General features: G+C 36.4%; 1 protein-coding gene across 1 annotated transcript in view; it reads right to left on the bottom strand.

Annotated features, from left to right (window-relative positions):
• Positions 1-17,099, bottom strand: part of Exo1 (exonuclease 1) — a 30,035-nt gene extending 12,936 nt beyond the window's left edge. The window contains exons 1-9 of the mRNA XM_027928633.2: positions 16,929-17,099; positions 15,887-16,060; positions 12,672-12,791; positions 12,088-12,211; positions 10,233-10,370; positions 8,995-9,207; positions 6,272-6,459; positions 5,513-5,609; positions 615-840 (exon numbers count right to left, since the gene is read on the bottom strand). Coding sequence (XP_027784434.2) covers positions 615-840; positions 5,513-5,609; positions 6,272-6,459; positions 8,995-9,207; positions 10,233-10,370; positions 12,088-12,211; positions 12,672-12,791; positions 15,887-16,047 — 1,267 coding nt within the window. The 5' untranslated portion in view covers positions 16,048-16,060; positions 16,929-17,099. The remainder of the gene's footprint in view (positions 1-614; positions 841-5,512; positions 5,610-6,271; positions 6,460-8,994; positions 9,208-10,232; positions 10,371-12,087; positions 12,212-12,671; positions 12,792-15,886; positions 16,061-16,928) is intronic.
• Positions 17,100-19,809: the final 2,710 nt, after the last annotated feature.

Here is a 19,809-nt window from a genome sequence, read left to right as displayed (position 1 = left end):
ATTAGTGAGTATTAAAGGCTTAAATGGATTAGAAAACTCAATATTGTTAAGACACTAACTCTCTCCATACAGATAGATCAATCCAATTAAATTCCCACAGCTTTTTTTTTTTGTTTCTTAAAAAATTTAACAAGCTAGCTCTAAAATATACATAGAAATATGAAGAACACAAAATAACACGAGCAACTTTTCAACAGAAGGACAAACTTAGAAGACTTATACTACCCGATTTCAAAATGTACTACAACTATAGTGGTAAATAATATATTTGATCCTAAGTTGAGATTAATAGCACATAATAATAGAGTTCAAAAAGACACACTCTTATAGGATCAACTGATTTGGAGTAACTGTGGCAAGGCAATTAATTGAGGAAAAGATAACTTTTTAACAAATGATACTGGAACTTGACTGCCACATGCAAGGTAAGGAATACCTTACATCATATATTTAAAAAATTAGATCAAAATGGATCACAGGCTTAAATATAAGAGCCAAAACTATAAAACTTCTAGAAAAAAAAACAAAACAAGATTTTAGCAATCTTAGGTTTGACAAAAATTTCTTAAATATGACCAATACTCACTAGTATTCTATAAAAACTAAAGACATACCATTTCTTGGTCTTTTCACCATGGATGATTTCCTTGGAAGATTTAATCCTTTAGTACTAATCACTTGTTTAATGCCCACAGTACTTGGATTTTCCTTGAATTGTGTAGCACCTGAAACATTATCCAACTCAAGTCTAGGGCAATAATTCCTATGCCAGATGCTGTTAACAATAGATGACTTTTGACAAGTTTTGTTGTTCCAACTATGACTTCTTGATAGGTCAGACTACAAAAGAAAAAGGTTACTTGAAGAAGAAAGATAATCAATTCTTTTCCCTCTGTAACGATATAGATTAGAATTAAATAAATTATCCTTAAAAAGATCAGCTTTGAAGTATCTGTCCCTTAACAACATTTTATACTTTTAGCTAGCCCTATATTTTCTATAAATGTGTCTTGTGTTCCCAGGTCTGTGTTTCTTCTAATGAGACTTAAGCCATTCTATTGACTCATTTGTAAGAAATAAAAAACAAAATTTCCTAAGATGAATAGTGTAAGAAATGAGATTGCAATTGACAAAGTGTGGTTAGGAAAAAAGTCACCTTTAAATTGGAATACTATTTCAATACACAATATTAATTAGTTAAATAATTAACTGGCAATATGTCTACAAATAATCATATATGTAACCTTTAAAATGCACCTGATCATAAAATCATGTACTTTAATGTAATCAAGTATCCTACCTGAAGAACGTGGCTGAGTTCAACCCAAAACAAGTGAAGGTTACATAACATTAGTTTCTATTAGATCCACACCAGATGCCATCTTTAGTGGACAATGGTGAGAAATAAAAAGTTACTGTGGTCTACAATGAGAGTTTTTGAGAAAGGGCGTGGCTTGATGCCAGTTGGTATTGGCAATCACTTTTAATGCCAATATAAATTCTTCCCAATTATGACACATTTTCAAAGACAATGATCTGCTAAAAGGATGTCAATGATAGTCTTATTTAAAAACGGACAAGTAAAGTGTGTGTGTGTGTGGTGGGGGGAGTAGGAGATACAACAAAAAAATGTCAACTGGGAGGCATGAATCCCAGGTGATAAATTCCCACATAAACTAAAATCTAAATTTTGCACTTAAATAAAAAGGAAAATAAGTATAAATCAACCAAGAAGACATTAATCAGGATATTGAGAATTAACAAGGAATGTAACTTAATTAAGGGAATGAGTATTAAAAATTACTTTAGCAGTATTGTTCCAGGAATTATATCCCACTGATAGTTTTATTGAAAAAGCAGAAATAGGTGAGTAGAAAATCAGACAGGGAAGAATAAATTTAGATGAAAAAAATTAGTTTGGTGTATAATGAATTTCTCTATGAAAAAGGGAAGGATTAGACAGGGATTTGGGCTTATGAAGGATGGTTGTTTTAATAAGCCATTACCTTGCTGTTCAGAACTAGACATATTTAATACAACTACATTTGACTTTCTGAAATGAAAAACTTAAGAATGATTTCTGGTGAAATTATAGTATCACTAATTCACATGCGGAGCAGAGTGAACACTTTCAGACTCTTTCTTCCAATAATCACTTCACAAAACAGTAAGGACAAGAAATACAAGCACAAACTCTAGCTACAATAACATTTTGAGGTACTTTTGTCCATACTCTATTTTCTGAAGTAAAGACAATTCCATACTACATCAGATACTTCCACACTACAGAAGATAAAAGATAAACGTGTCAAAAGACTTAGCAGAAGAAATACCAAACCTAAGTATCAACAGAAGAGAATATCAATGAAAAGCCAATTCCACCTGCAGAAACCTGAAGAAAAGCTCAGGAATTTAAGGCATGAGGGACTCTGAAGGCCAAAGATGGGGGAAGGTTGAAAAGGGGTTGTTATTTGCTGGGTCCCCATCACCAACCTGACCATACAGTCAGCTAACACTACCGACTTCACAACCACATGATTGGACTTTTGAAACATAGAAACAAACATAAAACAATAGGCATTTAGAAGATGAAGATATTCTTTTTTCCTAGAAACAACATGAAATGAGAAGCTAAATAATAAATGGTAAGGAATCACTCAGCTTGCCCCAATTCACTCTACTATCCTGCTCTCAAAATGCAGAGTCAGGTTTATATACTTTAAGTAGACACTAGAGGATTCCCTTTTGGAAAAATGTAACTGTGCAGAGAAAACATTCTCTGACACCAAAGAATTTACAAACAAGCAAAGCCAGCTTGTTATAAATGAGATCAACCGAGAGTAAAGTCTAAGACTATAAGCCTTTCCTCCACACACTGGTTTCCAATGAGCTTTTCAGTCTCTCTCAAACATGATTGGAAAAAAGAAAGTCTCTACTATAAAAAAGACCAAAATAAACAGAAAAATACCTTCAAAGCAAACAGAGATGATGCAAACAGCCAAAGAAAATGTCCTAGAAATTATATTTAATATTACTGGAGAGTGATTCTAGGTTATATTCATAATACAAATCTTTTTTTAAAAAGTACAATTACAGGAATACTTAGATGTGGTAGAAATTTTAAAATTCAATAGAATTTTCAGCAGTGATAGAAATGATAGCCACTACACATGAAAGGTAGCCCATGTAACTGAAAAATTAAAACAGCAACTGATTTTTTTTTCTTTTTCTTTCTTTCTTTCTTTCTTTCTTTTTTTTTTTTTTTTTTTTTTTGTGCTGCTGGAGATCAAATTCAGGGCTTTACCTATGTTAGGCAAGTGCTTTACCACTGAGATATACTCTTAGCCAAACATTTAATTTTAATTAATGTGTTAATTAATGTGCACTGCCACATGTAGTTAGTGCCTATCATGCTGGACAGCAGATTAGAAAACAAAATAAAGAAATAGCAATCCGAGTATGAAGTTTACATAATTTGAGTTGATGAACATACAGCTCTCTTTTGGTATCATTATGAGGACTATGACTATGGTGCTCTCTTTCTCTCCGTTTTTAGTACTAGAGATTAATTCCAAAGGTACTTTAACACTGAGCTACATCCTTAGTCCTTTTTATTTTGTATTTTGAGACAGAGTCTTGCTAAGTTCCTGAGGCTGATCCTCCTAAGGATCTGCCCCTGCCTCTGCCTCCTGAGTTGCTGGGTATAGGTGTGCACCACCTCACCTGGCATGATTACTTTTAAATGCTCAACTTGTCACCAGATTGTTAGTGAGCATTTTCTTCAGGTTCACTGCTTTCTCCTTTGCAAGGAGCTCTGATTCCTTTACAAGGTTAACTTTAAGTCATTCTTGGTCTGTCCATAATGAACAACACAAAAATTCCCTTAACATTTTATCTTCTACTATACATGCTGTTTTCTTTGGCCTGAAATCACTCACCCTTGAAAATCCTTGCTAATCCATGCAGACCAAGGACACACATTGTCTTCTCTGTGAGCAGACAGTGGAATGCCTGGTTTAGAATCACAGTTCTCCTATTTATTCAATGTGTCACTTGGGCAAGTTACCCAACTTTTCTCTAATTGTCTACAAAGTGAGAATAGTACTGACTTCAGAGGCTTGTTGAAACATAAATCAGTTAATATTTTGAAGTGCTTAAAATACTATTTGAAAAATAATACGTGGTCAAAAACTGTTATTATTATCAGGAAGCATTCTCTTCTCATGTGGAGTTAGGTCTATGCCTTTTGTTTTCACAGATCCTAGAATACATCTCTATTATAGCACTCTCCACATTTCTCTCTATATAATCACATTCCCTTTTCTAGAAAATGAGCACATTATAGGCAAGGAGGGTATTTTATTTTTCTTTATATTCCAGAACCCTAGATAACTTAACTATGTCATCACAGTACTTAATAAATGCTTAGTAAAGGACTGAATTAGTAAGCAAGGGGAAAAAGACCTACGCTAGACTGGAAGCTAGGAGAAAACAGAAAATATCAACCAGAAAGAAAGCTAAAAGAAGCAAGAAGCTTTAGCAATCAAAAGAATGCTAAACTTTATTTCCAAGTTTTTTGGTTTGAGAAAATAAGAGATCACGTAAGAGACATTCACTCATTCCAACAAAGAAATGTGGTAAATACAATACAGCAATGAAGATCACAAAACTACACCTTTATAAAGACTATAGTCTATTGGGGAAAAAGAGTAAATAAACAATAAAAGAGATGTATTGTTATGTGGAAATAAATATGCAAAAACAAAAACACAAGAAATGTTATTAAGAGAAACTGATAAACCATGCAGAGTTCAGTTTTGACTATGGGATAGATTTTAAGTTAGTGTAAACTATTTATGTAGGGACCAAATCACAAAGGGAATTATGAGGCTGGTACACAGGCAAGCAATGGGGGTAAAGGTACAAACACATGTGAGCTCTCTGCATAAATGGCATAACTAAAAGAACTTACATGGAATAAATATGAACAGAAAGGAGAACAGAATATGAACAGGAATATGAAGAGTAACAGGACTGCATCTAAAGGGATAAATACAATGAAAAAAATAGTAAAGGATTCAAAGACAGCAGGGGTACTCAACGACTTCACTCAATTACGAATGACTGAAAAAAATAGTTTATATTCTCAAAAGCAACGTGACTAGATTTGGGTTTTCAACAATGCCAAATGCCAAAGAGGGTGAATAGGGTGAGATGACAAAAATGGCACCAAATGTGATCATAAGAGTACTAAAGTCTACATTTGGTAATACACAATGTGGTTACTTACTAACTTAAGAAAAACAAAACAACAACAACAACAACAAACCTTGCCAAAATACCTAGGTTCTTTATAACTTTTCTAGGATCAAGTTGATTCAATGAATACTCTGCATAGTGTCTTGATACAAAAATGCTTCAGAGATGTTTACTAAACAAAGATAAATCTTTAATCATGGTTTTTGAGATATAACTAAAATGTGCTTTTATATAGCAGTCATTAAAATCTTACCATAGCAGTGTCTGGATTGTAGTTGTCAATCTGTTCAAAAGTATTTATATCTTTATTTCCAAGTGCTATTTGAAGAGCTACAGAGTCATCAACATACCTAGGTTGATAAGATTAAGGAAATATGTCTACATTAACAACTAATCAAATAAAACTGAACTATGATAGGAAAATGTTTTTGATTGTCATTGAAAATATTGAAGATTTATGATTTAAATGGATCCTTCTTTCTATACCAGCATTACTACAATCACAGGCATAATGTGCTGGTCTCAATCCGTCTCTGTAGGAGTAGAACATCTTTAATAGCAAAGGCCCGGGTCAGCACTTGCCCCTTTTTAGGGAGATATGGGGGAAAATCCAGGGAATCACCTAAAGACTCAGGGATCCGCATCAGCCTGAGTGCCAGTGGCTGTAGGAGGACATCCTCTCCTGGTGCACTCATATGTCCAGATAAATTGTTTGCAATGAGGGGTTCTCATGTGGAATGAGTGCCATAAGTGACTGACCCAGTGCCTAGCCCTGTCAAGTCAATCTAAACAATCAATATACTATGGCAGGTGAGCATCAGATTTATAAAGAAAAGTTTTCACCAGCATAGTAATAAACAAAATACTGATATTTTCATTATTAAAAAAAGCAAAAAACAATACCCAATTTTCTTCTTTTTTTACTGGATGTCTCACGAAAAAAAAAATTATCATTGTAATAATAAAGAAAAAAGAAATGTAAAATTCTATCATTGTGATTCAGAAAGGATACTGTCCAGCATAACTTAGTGTTTCAGGATCAATGTCATCTTCGTAGGCATTCAGAGGGACAAGTTTCCTTTTGATGGGATCAAAAACTAGTTGATAAAGGAAAGTATTGTTGGCTCGAATAAATCCTTTGATGTAATCCTCTGGCACTGTTATATTCATCTTGAGATAATGTCCAATTTTCTTGATAACCTAACAATGGAAACAAAATTATTTTATCTGTGACTAAAGAACAGACAGCATGTAATCCCCAAGACTGACTGATTTACATCAGAGAAGCATGAGCGGAGACCAAACAACCAATTGCTTTCATCTACATTAAAAAACCAACTGCAAACACAACCACATCCCATCACTTAAAATTTGGTCTCATGACTAGCATTTTCTTTGGTTTTTCTATTGTTAACCTGAATGACTGAAGATTCAGTTATATATCATGTTTATGTTTCCAAACTGAAACATAAACATGAATTGTAATTCATCTTCAAAGCCCCTTTCTTTTGGAAAAAAAAATACAAACAATATATGAAACTTTAGAATAAAAACCACTAAAGGGGGCTGGAGCAGTGGTTTAGTGGTAGAGTACTTGCCTAGCATATGTGAGGCACTGGTTTGATTCTCAGCACAGCATATAAATAAATAAAATAAAGGTCCATGTCAACTTAAAAGTATTAAAAAAAAACACTAAAATATTCTTAGATCTTTTTTTTAAGATCGTATTTTAAAAACTAAGTTGATATTTAACTTCTATTGGTCATGGATGCTTTAGGATGGGAGGGATCTTAAATATTATAGTCATACACTGCACAATGATGTTTCTTTTTTAAAAAAAAATTTATTTTTTAGTTGTAGATGGACACAATACCTTTATTTTATTTAGTTATTTTTATGTGGTGCAGAGGATTGAACCAAGGACCTCGCACACGCTAGGCGAGCACTCTACCGCTGAGCCACAACCCCAGCTCAAATATTTTTAATTGTAGATGTTCACAATACCTTTATGTTGTTTATTTATTTATTTATTTTTTAATGTGGTGCTGGAGATTGAATTCAGTGCCTTACATGTGCTAGGCAAGCACTTTACCACTGAGTCACAACCCCAGCTCCCCAATGATGTTTCAATAAGAGACCACATATATGTTATCCCACAAGATTATATCATCTAGTGACATCAGAGACATCTTAGTTTGTGTAATACCCCATCATGTTTGCATAATGACAAAATTGACTAAGACATTTCTTAGAATGTATCCCTGTTGTTAAGAGGTGTACATCAAGCTCAGAGATAAAGGAAAGACCCAGAGAACCAAAGATCCTAGAGTCACAGGCTAGCTGAGGCATGTTTCTTTATTCCCAGTTAGGCCATTATCTCCCAACCCAAAGATCTTTCCATTGTGTTATATCACCCTTTGCCCTGAGGACTCATGCTTGTACTCTTGAAAATAGAAAATGAGATTTCTAAGGGAGGGAGAAGGGGAATTGCTCAGAAGATGGAAGGAGACCCTCATCGTTATACAGAATACATGTATCATGAAGTGAGGAAAAAGAAAAAAAAAGAAGTGTGTCACATTAGATTTTGGGGTAGAAAGAAGTGATGGGAGGGGAGGGGAGGAGAAGGGGGAGGGAAAGGAAGGACAGCAGAATAAAATAGACTTTATTATTTCTGGATGTATATACGTGACTGCATGACCAATGTGATTCTGCAACCTGTACACTCAAAATGAAAAATTTTACCCCATCTGATTCAAATGTATGATGTCATGTGTAACTAATTATGTTGTACTGTCATGTGTAACTAATTAAAACAAAAATAAATAAATAAATCATATGCACACCCCCCCCCCAAAAAATGAGATTTATCCTCTTTAAACTCTAACGGTTTTAGAAAACTATCCAAGTGAGCCTCCTTTAATGTAGGGTTATTTGTTTATTTATTTTATTTTTGAGGTACTGGGGATGCTAGGCAAGTTCTCCCTGAATTACACCATCTAGCCCAAATACCAGTTTATTTTTTTAAGGTAAAGGCATCAGAGAATCTATATAGTGGTGATGGCCACTGTTTTAATTTCTCAGCAGATACCTACCACCTGATATCAAATGAGATTAAATATAAAGATGTAGATGAGAATTCAACTTTTTTTTAAGCCATGTTACAGAGATTTGATAAATGTATAATTCCTCTCTCTTAACTTTTGTCTTAAAAATGATTATTTTTCATAAAGACATGTGATTTATGTTAACCTTTAATGAGTTTATTATTAAGTTTAAGTTTGAAAACCACTACTACAGGACAATAGAATAGAGGTCAAAAAATCATGAGTCTTGCACTGGGGTTATGGCTTAGTGGTAGAGCGCCTGCCTGCTATGTGTGAGGCACTGGGTTCGATTCTCAGCACCACAAAATAAATAAATAAAGCTATTGTGTCCATTTACAACTACCAAAAAAATAAAAAATAAAAATGTGAGTCTAGCATTAATCCTACCCCAGATGTTTTGCCCTAAGTAGCTAAAAATTACTAATTTTTGAATTGCTAAAAACATGGATCTTCCAATGTTAATTAATTGCTAAAAGCAAAGTTTTAATGTTTTATTCAGTTGCTCCTTTCAATAACATTTACAGGACACTGACAGAATAGAACACTTAAAAATTCATATACGGAATAGTTCATTCTATTATTTTAAAAATGCTTCAGAAATTGAATAGGGAACTTGGTGAATCACTCTTACCTTTACAATATCTGGGTTGTTGGCCAGTCTTAGTACTTTGCATGCCTTTGCTAAACCAATCCCACGCAATGATGAGAGATAGTCACAGCCTGAAAGAATGCACATGTAACGGAACTTCTCTTCTGTGAATACATCCCCGAGCTGTTTGCACATGCCTAGCCGAGCCTGATCAATTTCTAGTCCATTTCCAAACTGGTCCATTTTTAAAATCACCTTCAAATGAAAGTGAAATGTTAACACCTAGAAGGGCCATTTTGATTTATTAGTATCTAATTTACTGCAATAATTCTAAGAAATCTTTCTTATTCCTCCCTTTAACACTGAGAAATAGAAGCTGGGCAGAACGAGACAGGTATATAGCCAGGACTTGATTATCTCAACTCTGGCAAAATATCTCTCCACCTCTTTATCACAGATCATAATGATGACCAAATAGTAATGCCTTTTTTTTTCTCCTTCTTTTATATTTTAAAGTAATCAACCTTTTCTTATTATTAAAGTAATACATGTTGGGGCTGCCGTTGTAGCTCAGTGGTAGAGTGCTTGCCAAGCATGTGTGAGGCACTGGGTTCTATAAATAAATAAAATAACAGTATAAAAAATACAATATTAAAAAAATAAAGTAATACATGTTTATTTAGAAAATCGAGATACATAGCAATTGCCATAATTTCTTATTTACCAGTTACCAAACATTAGCATTGTGATATGGATCCTTCTAGTCATCCACAAATAATATATCATGATGAAGTTTTCCATTAAACAGTTTTATGCATGGTTACAAATAACTGTATAACATGTCATTAGTAGATAAGTTACTTAATTTACCTAACCAATTGAAAAAAAATACAGCATGTTACTATTAAAAAGCAAAACTGGTAAGTTTACATTCTACTAAGGACTTTAAAGGCTGGGGATATAGTTCAGTGGCAGAGTGCTTGCCTAGCATGTGCAAGGGCCTGGTTTCCATTCCCAGCACTGAAAGAATAAACAAACAAATAAACAAATAACTTGGACAAAAGAACAACCATTTCCAATTTCAAGTGCATTCTCTGAAAAAGTGTCCTGACTATCTGAACTTTTAAATCATCTTAAGTAACTATGAACATTATATAAACAGATGTGAACTGCAAATTTTAGATAAACCTATTATTCCTGGAGAGAAAAAACTTCAGCTTCTTAATTTATACTACTCCTATCAACATAGAAAAGTAACATGTAACACTGCAGTTAAGTACCTTCTTACAGCCAAAGGCTAGGAGATCAGAGTCTTCTGTTATTATAGCTTGTACAATACCAGCTTTGTTAAGATAGGCCAACTGTGCATCAGCTTCATATGGAGCCACGAGGCAATCCACCCCCTGAGAGCGAGCAGCCTGTATGAAAGAGAACTCAGTGAATCTCCAACAAGGCAAATGGAAAGCACTAAATGACTTCCACTTCAAACTCATTTTACTACTAGCTTCAATATGCCCATGCTAATATTATTTTCAGAAACCATTTCATTGAAATATTTCACTACTTTTAGTTCTAGCATATTTTATACTAAGCACCCAGTCACTAAGAAATTTATAAAAAAAACAATTTACAAATTTGTAGAAAAGAAATATTTTTTGGGGGGGAGGGGAGTGCCTGCAAACTACAAAATTAATTATTTCAAATTATAAAAAGCTTTCATCTTAAAAATATTATATGTATGTTCTAAAAGTATTTATGTTTGGGGATTTGCAAAATTTTTCCCCAAAAGTGATAGGTTGCCCTGTCAGGCTACAAAAGTTTGCCTAATAATATACTGATAAAACTCTAAACATTAATCATTATATTTAAAACAAATTAATGAGGGGGAGAATACTTTTTAAATGACATTGCCAGGAAAAAACAGTCCCCATCACAAATAGCTAGAACACAACCTTTCTTGTTCCAAATCAAAGGCACAGCTCCCAAGGCCCAAGGAGAGGCGTTGGGAAGTTAAGAAAGGTAGAAAGATGCATTAGCATCCTGGTACTATTAATTTCAGCAACTCTGCAAATCGTGGTTCTTTTTTTCTCCTTTCTTTTTCTTGTCATTAGGTGATCTGCTCTTATCCTTTGGTACTATTATATGTGTTCAATCAGGCTTCTTCTCTACTAAGCACAAAAGAAGTCCTCTCTTCTTTGCCCTCCCATTAATGAATAACTTATAACTAGCACGTGCTTCCTCTATACTTCACATCTTTTCCTGTAGCCCATCTTTACTTTCCACTTGAACCCATGAAGACAAAAGAAATGGCCATAAGACTTTTAGTGCTTATTTTAGTTCAGAAACTGGATAGTAGACCTATATCCTAAAAATGTTGATACCACCTTTACCAAGCAGTTTGAAAAGCAGTAACTTAGAGAGGCCCTAAGGACTCAGGGAGACTCTGTCTCTAAATAAAAATCCCCAGTATAGGAACCAAAAAAAAAAGGGGAAAGGGTTGGGGGCCTGAGGGCTGGGACTGAGTAGCTGACACAAAAATTCAGGAAATAAGGAAATAAGCTTCTAAGCAGATTAAGGATAATAGGAGTTGGCATAGGCCTGAGGCACTGAGACAGGTTTGAGTGCAGTCATTGAAAGTAGAACAGTGATTAATAGGAACAGAGCTGGGTGTGGAAAGGGGAGTGGGCCTGGACATGATCAATGCATGCTGTATGCATGCATGAAAATATCATTGCGAATCCCATAAATTTGTATAATTATGATGTGCTAATTTTTAAAAAAAAGTGCAAGGTATAATAAGTGCTGAAGATTTTATGAGTCGGGTGAAAATGAAAACCCCCAGGAATTTGTCCCTTCCATTCCTACCAAACAACAGGCCAAGATGTTTATATACCCAAGTCACTTACCTCAAGAGGGAAGGCCTTACTCATTCCTTGGGATTTCTCTCTTAGAAACAGCTGGACTCCTCTCCTGATAGTACCATTCATCTTTTCTTCTAACCTCTTTACTTGAGGTTAGGACTAGAATAATTTTTCTCCTGTGATTTTCTTGCCCTTCCATTAATGAGCAACTTAGAAGTAGCTTAAATGAGCTTTAGCCATTTGTTCTTTTAGCTTTATTTTTCTATTCACTTACCTTAATTACTTTGTGGGCCATGGCATGTGTAATATTGATGCAACGGGTAAAACATTCTCGGGCTTCTGAGACTTTCCCCTCGCGGAGAAGCTGCTTTCCCTTAAGAAGATTTGCTTGTCGTCTTCTGCAAGGTAATAATATTTTTTTAATATTAAAAAATATATATTTAAGAGGCTTCTTTGAAAAACTGTAATAAGAGTATAATTCAGGAAATTTTGCTACAATTAAAAAAGTTTGACTCATTTGAAAATGCATAACCACATGCTCAAGAATATTAACCCAGATCCTTTGGGCTTCTAAGCAAAAACAAGTGATTTAAAATATAGACACATGTGCATGAACACACATACAATTATTGTCAAACCTTTTCACAGTGATGTTTTATATCAAATGAAAACACAGTAACTGAGATATTTATTTAAAAACTAAAAATGATCTAATATAGAATATTTTAGGAAATCTGTTCATGCGCTAGATTATAAAACAAGCTTCAACAAGTTAAGATTTTAAAAAATATGGTATACAGCCTACAACATCTAACTTTAGCACAGTTAAGTTAATAATTAAGTATAGAATCAACTTACTCTCTTCTAGACCTCTCTACCTCCTTTTTAGAAGGTAAAGTACACCCATCAAATACAAGAATAGGTGTGACTCCATGAGATAGTAGCATATTTACAAATTTCATACAAAATCCTACATACCTATGGGGAAAAAGAAAAACACATTTAAATGCTTGCAACTCTTAAAGTAATACTTTTATTCTATTTAAGACCAAATTAGACAATTTTGATTTTACTTTATTTTTTAAAACAAGTGTTTTTATATGAAATGGAAACTTGAACTCATACTTGGGTTCAAATCCTGCCTTAGACATTAAAGCCTTAGTTTCCCTCATCTTTAGATTGAAGGGCTTTTACCTTTCTGATTCAGACATTTTGTTGTTTCAATCTCACACTTTTTCTCTCATTTAAAAAAAAAAAAAATTGAGTCATTTAAAATCTAAAAAAGTTCTAAGAACAATATAAGGACACTTGATTTTTTCAACAATAGCATACCTCACCCAAGAAATTTAGCAGTGATACAAAATACTATCTAATATATATAGTCTACATTAAAATTTATCCAACAGTTCCAATAAGGCTTCTTCATACCAGTGATGTCCTGGTAAATGTTTAACAACCAGTTCTGGGGAGTTGGGGTGCCTGATTTCCCTAAAGTGAATATTCACAACAGTGGGAAAGCTACCAATATAGAGTCAGTCAATGCTGAGTTGGGAAGAGATTATGTATAGCTTGTATGTGTTGGATCCAGCATACCATTGCTACTAGTTTTCTAAACCCAGGATCCAATCAAGGATCATGTATTGTATACAGTTTTTTATTCTGACAACGCAATTAACAACAAACTTCTACCCTTCATAAAGAAAAAGACATTTTAGCTCAAATATAGTAGAAAAACATATAGCCTTTGAAGTTGAATCTTACTGAAAGACTCATTACATTATCCTTATTTTTCAATTTATTGTAGATCAATGATAATCGACCTACATTGGTAGAGAACAATGATTGGCACCTGCTGATTAAAATATTAAGCAAAAATTAGGAGAAAGCAAATACAAAATGATAATTAACTTTAAAGAACATTTTTTTGTTTGTTCGTTTTGTTTTTTGTTACCAAAGGTTGAATTCAGTGTCTCTCAACCACCGAGCCACATTCCTAGCCCTATTTTTTGTATTTTTATTTACAGACAGGGTCTCCCTGAGTTGCTTTAGGGCCTCACTGTTGCTGAGGCTGGCACTGAACTTGCGATCCTCCTGCTTCAGCCTCCCGAGCTGCTGGGATTATAGGCATGAGCCACTGCATCTGGTCACTTTTTTTTTTTCTTTTTACTAAACAGAATACAAGCCATACTGTTTTAAATATTTCACACACATCTTTCCAAGTTAGTGCACGCTGATTTACCTCAACCTTTATAATAATGATAAAGGTTTATTTCAAGCTTATCCCAATTTTCTGAAGTGGTAATCTTTTTGGCTAATACCTCTCTCCATTCAAAGGTGAAAAAGAAAGATCAATTATACCAAATGTGACATTTTTTTTTCCTGGTACTAAAGACAGAACCCAGGAGTGCCCTATCACTAAACTACAACTCTATCCCTTTTTATTTTGAGATTGGGTCTCATTAAGTTGTGGAGGCCAGCTTTGAACTTGCAATCCTCCTGCCTTATCTTCCCAGCTTGATGAGATTACAGATTACTGTGCCCAGTTCTAAATGTGACTTCTTAGTTGCTAGGGGAAAATTAAAACACACAGTATGTACTGTGTTGAAAATCCAAAAACTTTTACTTCAATTAATATTCACCAAGCACCAACTACAGGGCAGGTCCTGTGGATTTCATCTCTCATCTTTATTAATAAAAGATATTGCCTGTATTTTCAACACCTCTTCTAATTAGTAATCAAAACTTACAAAAAAATAGATATAAAGCTTTTTTTTCCCCATGAAGAGAGATTCAAAGAAACATTGAAAGTAGTAATAAAAAACTTGTAGACATTCACTATTGTAATAGTTTAAATTCAGGGTAAAAATAGAATTGCTTTCAAAAAATTATCTTGGGGCCAAGTACAGTGATTCATTCCTGTAATCCCAGAAACTCAGGAGGCTGAGGCAGAGCATTCCAAGTTTAAGACCAGCCTTAGCAACTCAGCGAAGCCCTAAGCAAGTCAGTGAGACCCTATCTTAAAATAAAAAGGGAGGATGTAGCCCAGTGATAAAGCAGCCCTTGGATTCAATCCCTAGTATAAAAATAATAATAATAATAATAATAATAATAATAATAATAAAAAAAGGTTATCTTGGAGCTGAGGGTGCATGGTCAGTGGTTAGAGTACATGTCTAGCATGCATAATGCCCTTATGTTTAATCCCCAGCATGAAAAAGGTCATTTTAGCAATTAGAGTGGAAGAAGTACCTTGTCTTATTCAGATCCCTCAGACACTGGTGATAGGGGTTACTGTCGGTTGCATTAACCTGACAGGCCTAAAAGTCCCAAACACTCATCATTCAACAATGATTATCTCCCCCACCTTTCTTCAATGGAAACTAACAGGATTAACATAATTTACCTACTATACATTATGCTTAATTAATTAGTATTAAGATCCATGAGTTTTTCATGCAGGAGATAAATTATATACTTAAAAGAAAGGAAAAAAAAAAAAAAAAGCCCTCATAATATTGGCCAAATCCCTGTGGAAAATCTCTATCCAAAAATTATACTTGCTTGATTTTCTAATATTTCTATTTAAAAAATAGAGGGCATTTGTACATTGAACCTGCCTCAAATGAGATCACAGAACTGGGACTGGATATGTACATGGCCCCCAATTTTTGGCCATAAGTGAAATAAAAAGGAAGTCAGAATATTCTGTCCCTTTGCCTTGTTTTGCTGCCAGAGATTAGCAGTGTGTTGTCTGTACTCTTTAAGAGTACAGAGTCTGAACATCATGGATTTTCAAAACATTGTTAAAAAGTTTGCCTTAGGTAAAGAATAAAGGAGACAATCTCTTATCTGTCAGTTGGTGTCCTGATACTCTCTGGCTTATTACAAAGAACTAAAACTAGTCTATGTCACAGAAAGAAGTCATCCCTGGTTTTGCAATATTTTCAAACACACACTCTTGTTTCTTAATAACTACTAGCACGGAATAAAAATCCATTCCTGGAAGGAATGGGTGTAAGCTCTTTAAGTCTGATTCCAAATTCTCAAATAATTAATATAAGGTCCAAACTTACCTATCAGTAGGTTCCCCTTTGGCTAGCTTTTCAGCACAAGCAATAGCTCCTTTGTGAAGCCAACAATAGGTATCCACAGCCACTACCTGCCCTTTATATTTCCTCACATTGATGGGTTCAGAAGCTTCTTTGATAAATTGTAGCAGTCCTTGTATTCCCATAGTGCCAAATTAACTACATGATATGAAAGGAAAAAGAGCAATATTTAAAGCAAAATGCTTACCAAAAATCTTCTGAAAAATGAAGAAAAGGAGCTTGCAATCGAACACAGAATTTGTTATTATTTAGCTAATAACTGGCCTGTTCCCTGTCAAATTCCATAGGTTAGAATTTACCTTAATCAACAATACTACCTCTAATGCCACTTGATAGTTGCTTAATATTCATTCTTTCCAAAGTGCTTTTATATTAAGAATCATAACTTGTGTTCCAAGATACTAACAGTCCTAAGCACACAGAACGTACTCAAAAATGGATAAACCTCTGCTTTTATCAAAAAAGGCATTGTTAAAAATCTACAAAATATGCCTGCTGTGGTTTTATACTGCCTCCACAGAAGGCATTAAAAGGCCAACATGCAAAGTCACATAAGAGTAGAAACAGTTTGTAGGAAGGTAGGGATTTCAAAAAATAAAATACATAATTACAGAAAGAGATCTGTACTTTTTTAGGACTAAAATTTACTACCACCAAACATTCTTATAACAAGCAGTGGTGATGCCTAGGGACAAGTCATAAAAAAGTTACTCCCCAAAGAAATCTAAAACTATGCTTGCTGTACAAATATAGCTCTAATGACAAATGATTTAACTTCCCATTCCCTCTCATGAGGTTATACTTCACTAAGACCTACATGGAAATTCCAGAGCTGCCACTGTCCTTTCCAAAGCAACTACTCCCTCTCATTCCAACTCCACAGGATAAAGACAAGATAGCAATAGGCACCAAGCATTTGCTTGATATTTCTTAAGACAAGTGTCTACTATGAAACATCAAGTTTGGAAGGAAGAAAAGAAAGTACAGGATCAGAAGTCATCCTTACCCTCTTGCCACCCTGTTAGAGCTGATTCTCTAGTCCAGCAGTTTTCAAATTTCAGATGTAGGCAGATTTTCAACTCCACTCCAGTGACTGACTCACTACTTTTGGAGTGTGATAGGATAGCCTGAATTTAAACCCAGGTGATCTGGATGCAGGCGGTCAAGTCAGTTTCTGACCATTAGTCTCCTACCTCTCAGAAATGTCTCTAACACGAGTTGTTGCTCATGCTGAGGAAATTGGAGATGACATACATTTCATGAAACAGGTAAGTTTCTTCTAAGCAAGGTAAATACCCTCCAGTAAACATTTCCTCTTTGACATAGTAAGAATGCGTGCCAATTGGCGCATATCAACTCATAGAGATCACCGGTGGCACAGGAGAAACAGCAGAAACGACTTCACTACTTCATCCTTTTCTCTCCGGGATGTGCAGTCGTGGCCACAAGCCCATTCCAGATACCGCGTTTCCTTTGGCCTGTAATTAAGGGAAAAAATTACTTGTTTGTGACAATTAGAAGTGGGAACAGTGCATGTAAACCTGGACTGCCGGCCTCTGCTGAGAACGTGAGATGTGGCACAACCCTGGCGCCTGTTCCCCGGGACCCGCCTGCAGGGAGCGCGGGCTCTCCCTGCATCCACCAAAAGCATCCCTCCGCTGGCCTCCCTGGGTCTAAGGGTTTTGCAACACAGGCGGAAAGACCGCTCCAGACGCTTGCCACAACCCACCTCCAGCCCCAAATCTTGAATCCGGAGCAGGGAATCGGCGTGACGTGTAGATCGAGCCCCGCGGGGACCATCAGCCTCCGCACAGCCAGCGCCCCTAACTTTCGAAGAAAGGCTCTCCACGCTCGCCTGTGGGCAGTAGAGCCAGATAGCTTCTCCGAAGCCCGCCTGCTATGCCCCTCGCTTACTTGGGCCAGGGACGCAGAACACCGGCAGCCCGGCTCCGGTCGCACGTTGAGAGCCGGCCCTTTCAATTTGCGCGGGATCGCTGCAGCCCCACCCAGCGGACGTGACCTCAGCGCACATCCTGCGACGTGGCTCCGCCTCCCGCGGCCTCCCGTTTATCCGGGTCCTGAGACGGGAACTCTGCAGGCCTCTGTGGGGCTGGCAACTCCTCGGCCAGGGCCGCTGCTGCCTTCTTTGACCTTGTGCCCCTTCTTAGAGGCACGAGCTAAGCTAACGCTGCAGGCTGACGGAGAACGGCGCCTTGGAAATTGGAAGTTTCGCCCTCGCTGGGGCTGCTGGGAGTTGTAGTTCTCCCGCTGTCTGCAGAGTCAGTTTCCAGAGGATGAAACCCTGGGAGCCTTGCGTGTTTATGTTGAGGTTCTTAAAACAAGGAAAAAGAACCCAGTTGAAATTAGTCCTTTGGTTTCACACGCTTGCTCACCCCCAGTTCCTTAATTCTTTCTTGAACTTCTGTACTAATTGAAATTAATTTCAGTTTATGCCTGACTCTATATTGCAGTAGTATTATTGATTAAAGTCTGTTTTTACCACTTTACCTAGAGTTCAGCTTCAAAGACATAAATTGGGGAGAACTTTACCTTTATAATCAGACAGTAAAGTGGGCCTTATGGTGTACAGGCTTTTATAAGGGTATTTGAACTTCTGGTGGCCACATGGGGCTAGATTTCAGTACTCCTAATACCTGAGAACTTATTACTCTTCCCTTTTCTTTGAGGTGTGTGTGTGTGTGTGTGTGTGTGTGTGTGTGGTGTTGGGGATCAAACTGTTAGAGCTGGGGCCTTCTGGAAAACTGAGGCAGTGCAAAGATACTGACACCCCTTTTCAACCACAAGTCCTGCAATCAAGTCAGAAAGATTTCAGATATGTTCCTCGGAGTAACAGAAGTGAGTTTATTGAATGGATAGGAAAGGGGAAAAGGTCACTCCAGGGAGAGAATGGGTCCTTTCAGGAGAGGGACAGTGTACTTCTCCTGCACTCCAATTTTATTGGGGATCCCAGAGAATCCTGCCCGGGTCCACCTCTTGACTTAGAGCAGAATGACATTAGACTCAACTCTCCAGGCTGTAACAACCCTAGGTCACTTTGGCCCACGCTGACTGGTTTTAATCATAAAGAGATTCTTAACCATGCATTCTTACGGATTTTATGGTCAGAAGGAATTACCCTTATCTCCACCAAGTTTCTGGATCTGGTCACAAAAGTCTCCCCACTCAGGGTAACTTGAGCTCCTCTTATCAACATTTTTTGGGGGGTCTGTATTTCTCCTGCAGATAACAGGAATTTTGCTGAGGAATGTGACAGCCTGTCCACCTAGGCCAGGTAGAACTTCAGACAAATTGCTTCCTGGAAAATAAAGGATATGAGGGTGTGAGGATGGCCTTAGGCCTGAGTCTAAGCAACTCTATTTTAAAAACTCCATTTTGAAACCTGCAGTCTCACCAGGCACACCCACAGAGCTCTCTAGTATGGCCTCAAACAAGTTACTTCCCCTCACCCTGATAAACAGAGTGAAGCCCCTGGCAGGCTGTCTTCGCCTGATAAGAGGGAAAGGTGAAAAGATCAGGGTGGAGACTACCAGATCAGATGATTCTGACCCCAGGTAAATGATGTCACTGAGAAATCCTGGTGGTAGCTGATAAGAATTAAAAGGTGGGTCAAAAGCCCCAAAATTTTATATAAATAATAGAGCAAATGAACGGGGATTCAGCCAGCGGAAACAAGGATGGAGAGCCTGATGAGGACCTGACATGCCATCACTTGTCATCAATCTTTCCTGATCCTCTGCATGAGCCTCACCACTCTAAAACTCTACCGCCTCGTCTGGACCTTGGTGAGAACTGCAACTTCTCCCTACAACCCTCTCCTCAACAGGTTGTCCACTCCACACCAGGAAAAGCCTGCCTTGGTTCCGGAC

The sequence above is a fragment of the Marmota flaviventris genome, chromosome 12 (genome assembly GCF_047511675.1).
Source record: "Marmota flaviventris isolate mMarFla1 chromosome 12, mMarFla1.hap1, whole genome shotgun sequence".
Classification (NCBI taxonomy): Eukaryota; Metazoa; Chordata; class Mammalia; order Rodentia; family Sciuridae; genus Marmota; species Marmota flaviventris.
The sequence above is the reverse complement of the archived record's forward strand: the minus strand, read 5'-3'. Positions and strand labels throughout refer to the sequence as shown.